The sequence below is a fragment of the Melanostigma gelatinosum genome (genome assembly GCF_949748355.1).
Source record: "Melanostigma gelatinosum genome assembly, chromosome: 13".
Lineage (NCBI taxonomy): Eukaryota > Metazoa > Chordata > Actinopteri > Perciformes > Zoarcidae > Melanostigma > Melanostigma gelatinosum.
Window position 1 is genome coordinate 23,388,017 of NC_136646.1, and position 11,242 is coordinate 23,399,258.

The 11,242-nt window shown below is 45.6% G+C and overlaps 1 protein-coding gene across 1 annotated transcript; it reads right to left on the reverse strand.

Moving 5' to 3' along the window:
• Window positions 1–919: 919 nt before the first annotated feature.
• Window positions 920–8,785, reverse strand: ntf4 (neurotrophin 4). Its single transcript, XM_079282580.1, has 2 exons — window positions 8,456–8,785; window positions 920–2,431 (listed from the first exon to the last, which is right to left on the reverse strand). The coding sequence occupies exon 2, from the start codon at window positions 2,410–2,412 to the stop codon at window positions 1,057–1,059; it is 1,356 nt and encodes a 451-aa protein (XP_079138706.1). The 5' UTR covers window positions 2,413–2,431; window positions 8,456–8,785; the 3' UTR covers window positions 920–1,056.
• Between the last annotated feature and the right edge of the window lie 2,457 nt (window positions 8,786–11,242).

Here is an 11,242-nt window from a genome sequence, read left to right on the forward strand (position 1 = left end):
ACATGTACCGGGTACATATTGTGCTTTATTCTCTACTACATTTATTTGATAGATGGAGCCGTTAATTACGTGGCAGAGTAAGATTTTGCACGATAAATGTGCAGGACTTTTACTTGTAATGGAGTATTTTTTTAAATGATGGAACTTTTATACAGATAGCAGATCTGAATACTTCTTTATGAAGCTGTAGTTTGAGGAATGGTCAGATTACGACAGTAAAACACCTGAAATGTACGACTTATGATAACGTTTCTGTTCAAACATAAATCCCAGAGTGCTTTGAGATTTCAAAGTCAGGTGAAAGATAATGTGCTGAGTACAAAGATCCTTTATTACCACATGTTGCAGGGTAAACTGAACAAACCAGCAGATGGTAAAACTACCTTGTTTAGGTGTCGTGTCATTTACAAACCACATGGTTGTTACTCTCGCTCGTGACCCACATTGAGCGAGTTCCACACAAGGGCTTCGGGTTATTGTCACATTCATGGTGATCCACAAGGGAACCGGTGTGGAGCAGTGAAACAGAGCCTCAGTAGGTGGCGCTGCTTCCTCTCACAAGCCGAGCGGCCCGGAGGCTGGAATTATCATCAGACACTGGAGAGACCTACCACTCCACGAAGACTTCTTCTATAAATACACACAGATATACATAGCTTCATACATAAGGTATACTGCTGTCACATATATATATATATTTATATGTATATATATATATATATATATATATATATAAAAAGGAATATATTAATATCAAGGACATACACATGCTTACATACTAATCAAAAAATAACTTAGATTATGAAAGATAAATCATACAAAAACAGTAAAATCTCTATATATGACAATTTTCCCTAAGAGCTAGTGTTGAGGTCTTCTTGTTTTTTTCAAAAGTCAATTGAAGTTGTGGTGGAGGGAGGGAGGGAGGGAGGGATGAGAGGGAGGGAGGGGGAGAAACACCCAAATCCATCATGTTAAAGGAAGTGCACACAGAAGGATGTCGCAGCTGCTCTGGTCTGTGTCACTTTCTACTCCCTCCCTCCCTCTCTCTCCCTCTCAGCCTCTCCCCTTCCTCGTTAAGACCTCCCTCCCCACCGCCTGATTGGTTCTGGACAGCAGCACACAGACGCAGGACGAGTCGATGCGGATCCACCTCCATCCCGTCCGGTTGTTGGCGTCCTTGGTGAGCGCCCGGACGTACGACTGCTTGGCTTTGCACTCGCTCACCCACTGTTTCTTGTCCACGCCCAAGCAGCCGGCCCCGGCCACGCCCGTCCCGACGGATTTCGGCGGCGCGCCGCCCCTCGACCGGCCGGCGTTGCTGAACTGCTCGGCCTCGCGACAGCGAGTCTCGTAGAAGTACTGTTTGAGCGGTCCCGTCTGGGTCTGGATCTCCTGCAGGATGGTGACCTTCTGACCGTGGGAGTCGATGGCCGTCTTCTTGTCGGTGACCCAGACGCTTTCCGCCTCGCACACCGACTTCTCCCCTCTCCGCCTGTCGTTCAAGTGTGAGCGTTTGTCCCTTTTGACGGGTCGGGCGACCTCGGAGACGCCCGGGGAGTCCGCCCAGCTCAGAGTCCTGTCGATGGCCCGGTCCCCGTGACCCTCGATGTGCATGTCCTCCAGCTCCTCTCCATCCCTGTCCTCCTCCAGCAGGCCGGTCTCCAGCATCAGCAGGAGAGGCGGGTGCTCCGGAGGCGACGGGGACGGGGAGAACAGGACCCGCGGATGTGCGTCCAGGAACATCTGGTCCAGCCCCGTGCCGAGCCCCGCGTCCTCGGTCAGACCTCTTCCAGCCCCCGGTGTCCACGGGCTTCCTGTCCCGACTGTAGGCGCATCCCTCGGCTTCTCCGAGGGAACAGTCGGACCTGGTCCTCTTTGACCCTTCAGACTAGCAGCAGGACCGACTGCGATCTTGGTTTCCGCTGTAGAAACCTGCAGTCTTTCTGTAGAGTCCTGAAGATTGTCCTTCTTGTCCACAGAGCTGGAGTAGACTCGCCTGCTGCTGCTGTCAGCATTTAAGTCCTTTGGCGGAGAACTGTCCTGGTTAATATCCTCGGCCCCGAGCGTCCCTCCTTCCGTGGGAACATCCACACTGGCTCTGCTTCTGCCATCGCTGCCCGCGTTGCTATTCGACCGGTCGGTTCCTCGGTTCTCCACTCCGAGCGTCTCTTCATCTGCGGAGGATTTCACATAATCCCGGCGGTTCTGGAGGTTTTGTCTGTTGGCAGCCGCGCTGTAGTCCGTCTGTGAGGCGTTTCCGCGGAGGTCGTGGTCCACGGCGGGCGCTGCGAGGCGAGCGGCCGGGTCATGGCGGTGCTCCGTCGTCGCGGCAGCAATCGTGGACACGGGGTCGTGGGGGAATGGCAGGGCCGAGGCAATCACCATGGCAACCAGGGGAAGCCAGTGCATCACTCCCAAGACGTATCAGCTGAGGAAGCAAAGAGACGGGAGAGACAAGTTAACCCCAAGTACCTGAATTAAGATGTAAAATGAGGTTTTACTGGGGGCCCCGCAGCTTTACGGCCCCGCAGCTTTAACCGCTGAGGTACGGCCTCAACGTCTTTGGCAGAAAAAAAAAAGTACAGCGAGGTCGAACCTCTGCCATCCTGTTAAAAGGCTTTTTAAAATTAATTTTGTTCCGTTTTCTATCATCCGAGAATCTTGGAAAGTCTTCAACAAACACGGTTTAACTCGGATCTACTTGTAAAAACTCACAAATTAGAAGAAAGCTTCAGAGTACTGCCGAGGTATTCCAGTGGACTACACCTGGGCTGGGGGGTGTGTGTGTGTGTGGGGGGGGTCCTCAGAGAAGTTGATGCCTGAACTTGATATAATGCACCTGCATTCATGGCTATTGTAAACAAACGGCCTGCCACGACCTGCACTATTTAAACTATGTGCAGCTTGTTATCGCAAGAGGGATTAATAGTTGTGCAAAAATATTAAACAAATATTGCAGAATCTTTGTAACAAGAGTCATGCAGCTGCAGCAGCAGTTGATATTTACAGTCTCAATAACTGTGAATGAACAGGGTCGACCATGTTACTAAATGTTGTTTAAAGCTTAATTAAGAGCTGCAACGATGAGTCGAGTGACAGAAAATTAAAGACTGTTCGCTGTTCTGATAATCATCTTATCACGTTCGTTACTTTTCAAGCAGAAATTACAAAAAAAACATATTCAGCCTCTAAAACGTGAGCATTAGCTTCTTTTTCTTGTCTCACATTATACATTTTATATTTTTAATCGAAAACAAAAAAAACGTAGATTAACTTGAAATTGAAATAATCCTGAGTGGCAGCTGTATTTAATTCTTTGACATTAATGAGATTACAATGATAGAAAATGTGCCTTTAACCATATACAACTAAATGATTTTAATCCTAAAATGTTACAGTAATGGTGACGCACTGAAAAGTCATTACAACAACTGCACATGAGTCAAATCACACACTCCCTCCTGGAAGCCAAATGTGAACATTTTCCGGGAGTTTGTCACGTCTGACATCATCCGGCTGAATCGTGAGTCACACGTCGGCTCGAGGCCGTTCATTTGTGTTTCAAAGTGAGGTTCCCCTGTGACTAACTGCGGGGCGGCATTTGCTAGTGACCTCCTCCCTGCTTTCACGCAAACAAACAACGCTCAGCACCTCCTGAGCGCCGTTGTTTGTTTGCGTGAAAGCAGGGAGGAGGTCACTAGCAAAGAGTTAAAACAAGCGGAATGATCAGAATGTCAGAGATGCAGCTTTACTGGCGAGGCTCCTCTCAGAGAGAGAGAGAGAGCTCACAGGGCAACAGCAAGTAAGTGTGAAGGAGTGGATGTCACTGCTTGATTTGTTTGCTGTGAACATATGAATGAGTGACAACAGCAAAGCCTCTCGGTGACAGGTCGTGTGTGCTCGGCGGGGCCACACCCTTTGACGCCATGCAGCTGCCGAGCAGCAGCAAGGTTCGGTCGACGCATCACTCACGCAGCCGCCTCGGGGCGTCTCCAAGTGCCCGCTCGTCACCACGATGATGAATATCATCAAAGCGCGTTGAGCTTCCTGTTTGCTACCGATCCACTGGGCCTGCCAGGTGTGTTGGGCTGATGAAAGCACGTTAAACGTTGAAACAAAAAGGGCTGTTAACACGCGGAGAGGCCAGCCAGCGGCTGAGAAACTGTGTGCGCGCTGCAAAGGTGAAAGCAGTCTGTAATGGAAGATCATTTCTAATGAGCCAACTGGTGAAGAGGAGGTGGTACGCTGTGATATATATCCACGAAGAATCTGCAGGATTTGAATTATGTGTCTTCTGTTGCAGGAGAGTTATAGAGTCCTGAAGGAGCGTCCACTCTGGTGGACTTTAAAGATTTATTGTCTTTTATTGTAAAACTCAAACATTATTTAGCATTTTTCCACTTCCGGGTCCCTCGTCTTCAAGTCAATAGTTTTGTGGTTGGATGAAGTAGTCGTGACGTCACGCATTGGTTTGTGAACTGCAGTTTTGAAGCCTTCAGTTCGCCATCTTGGTGCTTTGACTGACACTATTTTGGTTTTTTTGCAGCCAGTGAGCAGAAGTGACCATATTTGGACTGAGGAGTGACGCACAGACGCTATATACGTCTCTGAAAGCGACCTGTCAATCACTGTGTAGCCCCGCCCTAAAGCATCCCCTGCTTTATGGTCTGTGTGACTCTAAATGGACCATAATGTACTAAATGAACATCATGCTGTATTGAAGAAGACTTGAAACTAGAGATTGAAACATAAACTCATGTTCACAATGTTTACTGAGGTAATAAATCAAGAGAGAAGTAGAGTCATCTTCTCATAGACTTCTATACAACCAGAGGAGTCGCCCCCTGGTGGACATTAGAGAGAATGCAGCTTTAAGACGCTTCCTGATCGGCTTCCCTTGTCAGAACCGGAGGTTGCCGTCTGGTTAAAACAAGCTTCAGAGGTGTTTGTTCAACGAGATAAAATACGTAAGTAAATACTTCTCTCGTGAATTTTTAAGTGTCTTAAAAAAAGGTGGGTAACAAGTGTCTAAATGAGACGACTAACCGTCCTCACTGCAACACTAGTCCTCCTTTCGCTCAGTGGTGGTGACGTGAAGTCATGTGACCGTGGTGGAGCTCCTTCACAGCCATTAGCTCTTTAAGTCTGACAATTGCATTCATGCTTCAAAAATTATAAAAGCGGTCATTTGTGAAGATCATCTTGCTGAACAAACCCTGTAACTTTGCCACAGAGATAATTTTGGCCCGTTGGCCTCTTGTGGAGGGAACCAGAGCGACGCTAGCTCCCCGTCTCTGCAGCACTCTTTATGCTTCTTACGGGTTTTCTTGGAGGCACCACACAGACGGCAGGCGAGCACAGTCTCTAAGTGGTTTCTTTGTGAAACAGCAGCAGCAATTAATCACCACGCTCCATTTGCTGCAATGACACGCATCATTTGCCGCTCCCTGCAAGGCTAGACGAGCTCCACGACGGCCCTCCGCCCTCCAAACCCAACCCGAGCACTCTGGACCCCCCCCCCCCCCCCAGACAAACACAGTCTGTCTCAATCAAAAAAAGACCTCACTTAGTGGACAAAACCGCACTCAACACCACACACACGTGTTAATCCTAACCGCCGTCGCCCTGATGTTCTTCCAGAGGAGCACAGGAATACTGGCATGAAACCACAGGACGAGGGCCTGAACGAACAGACAGGAAGCGACCACGTCACCCAGCAAAACTCCACCAATAAACAGACTGAACAGAATAAACTATGACATTAGCGGCGAGGCCTCCACGAGCCACGGTCGCACCCGGAATTATTCACCATCAGTTGTGAGACCGAACGCCAATCAAACGGCGGAGAAGCCGCCTGTTTCTTCTTGTTTTATGTTCCAGAGGAGAAACTGAGCAATACCGTAACATTCAGGATATCAGGGAGACGATCTCGCACAACATGTTTCAGTGACAGCTCGAGACGGATCCATTTCACTTTGCTTTCAACGTGTCTTACAACACGCAGTGTTTTCCTCCCTCTGAACCACGAGTTCATGATGTCACTGATGTTATTACTGATGGTGCTCGTTTCTATTTATCCATGACACATGTTAAGCACCCTGAGCTAGGCCTACATTAAAGGCTGTTATATGGTTGTTATTATTAGGGCTGCAACGAACAATTATTCAATGATGAATCGAGTGTTTCTCTTCTTGAATTGGTGGATTAATTGTTTGGTCTATAAAACGTCAAAAAACTGAAACAATAGAACAATTTCCTTCAGTCCAAGAGGATGTTTTCAGATTTCTTATTGTGTTCGACCAACAGTCTGAAACCCAAACAGATTACACGTTACTGTAAAGTAAAACAATAGAGAGCAGCACATTCTAACATTTCAGAAGAGAATGCTTATTTCTTTTGCTTTAAAAACATCCGAAATTATCGCCGATATCTTTCCTGTTGATCAACTAATTGCCTAAAAGAATCCTCTCGCTCTAAAACTATTATGATTATTCGTTCAAATGACCAAAACACACGAGTCCAACGCCCTCGTTGACGTGCAGCAGCTTCAGGCGCTTTGCTCTTGAAAACACGACAAACACAGAAGAACAATGAAGGAAAGTGTCTCTGTAGTAAATCTGGCCTCTGGCATGTCGGTCTGACTCCTGTTTTGAGTGCTGCCAGTTGAACCGCGGGGGCTTAATCCACACGAGACCGCCCGAGTGAAGGAGGAATCAGGGGGAGTTATGGTACAGAGAGACCCTCCCCAGGAAACAGATGCCATGAAGCAGCCCCCACACAGGCAGTGGCTACTGCACCAATAGCTTAACAAAGTACTGCCCCCCCCCTCATGCGTGGCTAATGTCACACGTCCACCTGACAGAGAGTTAATGCACTCTGTGTTAGTGTTAGGCCCAGGCCCCGTCCTAACCTAATCCTGCCTTTACTTTGAAGTCGACGGGGGTGTAAGATGTCGGGAGGCCGGTTTGTGCACCTCACATCACATCTTTCAGCAGACTTTGTGACAAGTTCAGGGCTGATAAAGTCGGTCTGAAACGCAGACGGTCACAGACGGTGACAACACAGGAGTGGCTGCGACACCATGCAACGTGGAAAGAACTAAGATAACACGTGCAGGTAAATGTTTGTCCTCTCTGAGGGTACAGCAACAGGCCTCGGCCTCGCCGTCCCACTGTGCAAACAGCACATTAGTTCCAGCTCTGTGGTCGTTTCATACCACAGATCCTCTTCCTCCTCCTCTTCCTCCCCTAACATCAGATGAAACGTCTCTATCTGTCACATCACATGAACATCTTTCTTTTCTCTTTCACATGACGACACACACTCCTGGTGAGCAGCGGTGGAACGTAACCAAGTACGTTTGGTCGACTACAACTTTAGAGGTACTTGTACTTTAGTATTTCTGCTACTTTATACATTACGCTACATTTCAGCTTGAAGTATACGTTATACTCCACTACAGTTATCTGATAGCTTTAATTACTTTGCAGACACTCAACAAATACATTATGATGTAATATTATAGATTGAAATTAAACTTTATTGATCCCTTTGGGGATATATATATATATATATATATATATATATATATATATATATATATATATATATATATATATATATATATATATATATATAATACTGAAATGTTCTGCATACTTTCACTTCTTGGTGCTATATATTTTGATGCAAATACTTTTGTGTGAGTATTTCTACAATGTGTTATTGTTGAGTACTTCCTCACTGCTGATGATGATGAGGTACTGTACATAGTACTGCAATAAAATAGCATATTTACATACAACACATATTCACTTTTTAAAAAGCTGACCTGACATCACATAGTAGAGTGTGATGAAATATTTAGTAAGTGGATTTGAACTCTATAGAAACTATAAAAGCTGTAATACTGAATGTTATATTCTCAGTGATTATCAAAGGAAGACATCAGCAGCAGGTTTGTTTTTTATTTCCACCTGTGTGATCTACCTGCGGGTGAGGACTGTGACTCTCCTCTCACCTCACCTGACTGACTGACAACGAAAACATAGCACATGAACAACGAGGCTGCAGGACTGCTTAAGACAATAAAACAAGTATGATGAACTCTCACTGTGTTCAAAATGCTTCAATCTTGTGCAAAAAAAGAAGTAAAAATAGTTTTTTTTTAAATGCACGAAATATGTAAAACATATTTAAATTAAATAAATACAACAGTATGGCATTTATGTCTGCATGCATTGATAAACAGAATAATTAAATACATAAATAAGTAAACACTGCTAATAAATTGACCTAATTAAATAACGTAGGGGTTACTAGGGCTACTGACTGGATCCACCGATGAACGTGTCTGTATATGAGTTCATTATGTTCATAATGAATTATATTATTATATATGTTTATAATACTACACATTTAAGGCCTCCGTGTGTGATTTAAAGCCACGTACCGTTGAGGTGAGATCCGGACCCCGCGTCCTTCCAGCTGACACCACATTGATTAGAGAGTCCTGTCGCCAGTTACTCAACTGGTTTCTTTAAGAACATAAACTCAACACACGCCGTCGCATGGAAACCACAGAACTAAACACGAACATTTCTTTCTTCTTTTGACACTCCGTGACATCGCATGTGCCGAAAAGGGAGAAAGTAAAGCAAAAAATAAAAGAGTTAAGAAACCTCTCCTGTCCCTGGGAGCGCTTCTACTGAAGCTGGATTATGAAGCCCAGAAACGTGTAACAAAAATGTAAACGTGCCACAAAGTTGAGATATTCCATGAGTTGTTACTCCTCTAAGGCAGACTGGTGGGAAAGTATGTCAGTGAAGAAGTTGGCCAAATGTTTTAAGACCTGAACTCCGCCTGAAACGCGTAAAGTCGGAGGAGACAGTTAAGCTAGCATGACTAGCTAGCATAACTTCCGGTATTTACTTTCAAAGTAAAATCCACTGCGAGATATGAGTAGTGCGATGCTTTTATTCCGAAGACAAAAACAGCCACTTCCGGCGCAACTTCTTCTTCTCCGCTGGAGTTACTACTCCGGTTTCTCATGGGAAGCGCAAAGACGAGCCGGAGTTTTTTTGTCTTGCTCAGGAGGTTAGTATATTAAAAGAGACCTACAGCAACACAACGAGTAACATCTGGGAGAGCAGATGTGTCTTAAAACGTGTTTTCTAAACACATGCATGAAATATAAAACAGTACGCGAGCGTTTAAAGCAGAATTAGCCCCAAAATGCCAGCTAGATATGATGCATTCAAACAAACATTGTGCGAGTTGTAAACTCAGACTTCCCATGTGCGTGACTGAGGTTTCTTTTACCTTTACCCCCCCCCCCCCACACACACACACACACACACACACACACACACACACACACACGTTTCTTTCTTTTTTTCATCTCCGCCCCACAGTTCCGTTGAAAACAATTTGATGAATTGCGTTGGCACGGATCCACGCAATGCGAGCTCATTATGGGTTGGTAACAGTGCAAATTATTACAAACACGCTGTAGTGAAGCTGGCGCAATTCGCCGAAGCCCTCTGGTGCTGCAAGTGAAACATAACTCAATCAGACCTGAGGATGTAACTTTATGTTTCAATGCCAAATCAGAGTGCTTTCAGATTGCTTCCTGCTTTGCTGAAGGGCACTTTGGCAGGATGGTTTGGACTCTTGTTGACTTCATCTGCTGTAATTAGTGCTTTGATACGTCACACAGGACACCTTATTCGAAATATATAGCGGATGCCAAAAGTAAAAACACAGATGGTACACAAACACCAGAGTGTTTCAACATGGACACAGCCCAAAATCCTAACTTCCATACACACGTTTTAACAGGGGTGGACTCACTGATTTGGGGGTCCCTAGGCAATGGTTAGCATGGGGCCCCCTAAATCCGAACCCTGACCCCCATCACACCGAACCAGCCGTTATTCAAAAATACTGCATCCTGGAATAACCGCTGTTTAAAAACTACAAGTCTTCTACAGTTCTGAAGTTGCCGGCTGTTCTCAGTGGTGTATAAAACATTTGCCTTTAACATCAGTGTTCTACGTTCATGCGGCTTCTTAGATGTTAACACTGATATTTTTTATTATTTGCTTGCAAAAAGATGTATTTATTTAACACATAAATGTATTCATTATTTATTGACACAGCGGACAAAGAAGCATGTGATTTGTTTTTGTTTGTCCTCCAAAGCCAGAGATCCTTTAAAGAAATTGAACCCACAACATGTTTTATCATTTATGTACAAAAAACTATGTTTGCGCTAAAAGTTACACATCTGACACATTTATCCTTTGATACATTTTTGCATTTTTCCACATTTTCTTTTATTATACCAACAAAATTAGACAAACAAAGTTCATAACATGGACGTGTTCTCTCGGTGTGATATTGTCCCACTTTGTGAATGTAAGTTCTCTGTGTGTTGTCTTATCTTTACCTTTGTGCTCTCGGGTATTTCCCATATGAAACTTTCACGTTGTTAACTACTGCAGTTGGTGTTGTTATAATAAGTCATAAACACAGTTATCTTTCTGCTTATGTCGGTTAGATGAGTGCAGGCGGCTTCAGGACTCCTGGAAAGTTGAAAGGACGGAAAGAGGAGCTGGTGACCGGCTGCTCTGTCCACTCACAGGTCTTTGGAGGGGGGGGGAAGTCGGCGAAGGCCCAGCGGAGACACAATGGGGGTCTATGGAGGACACACAGGCCGACAGACAGTTCAACGGGTCCTCTGAGCAGATAAGTCGTCCCCCATACAAACCAGACGAGGGTTCACTGATATCGACCCGCGAGAACAGCGCGTCCACTGAGCCTCCCCACCTTGAATGGCCTTGTTGAAAAGGAGAGTCATAAATTGGCGGATGAGCAGAGGGAGGGGGAGACTCTGCCTCCCCCCCCCCCTCTACCTCCCGCCTCCCCCTTTCCTCACATACTATCTCTTTCTTTCCTTTACCAAGTAGTGGTTTCCATCTCACCAAACCCCTTTCCCCCTGAATGTTTAAAAAGATGAAAGGATAAGGAAAAGAATGGAGACAAAAGAGGGGAGGGTTACGTTACAGCCCTGCCCCTGAGAGACTGCTCATGAAAGAGTTTGGGGATGGGAGAGATAGGGACCGGAGAGGAGACACAGAGAGGGGGGGGGGGGGGGGGGGGGGTCATGAAAAGAGGTTTTTCAAACTCAAAACCGCTAAAACGGGTCACTTCTGTATAGAGAGGCGGACTAAAGTGC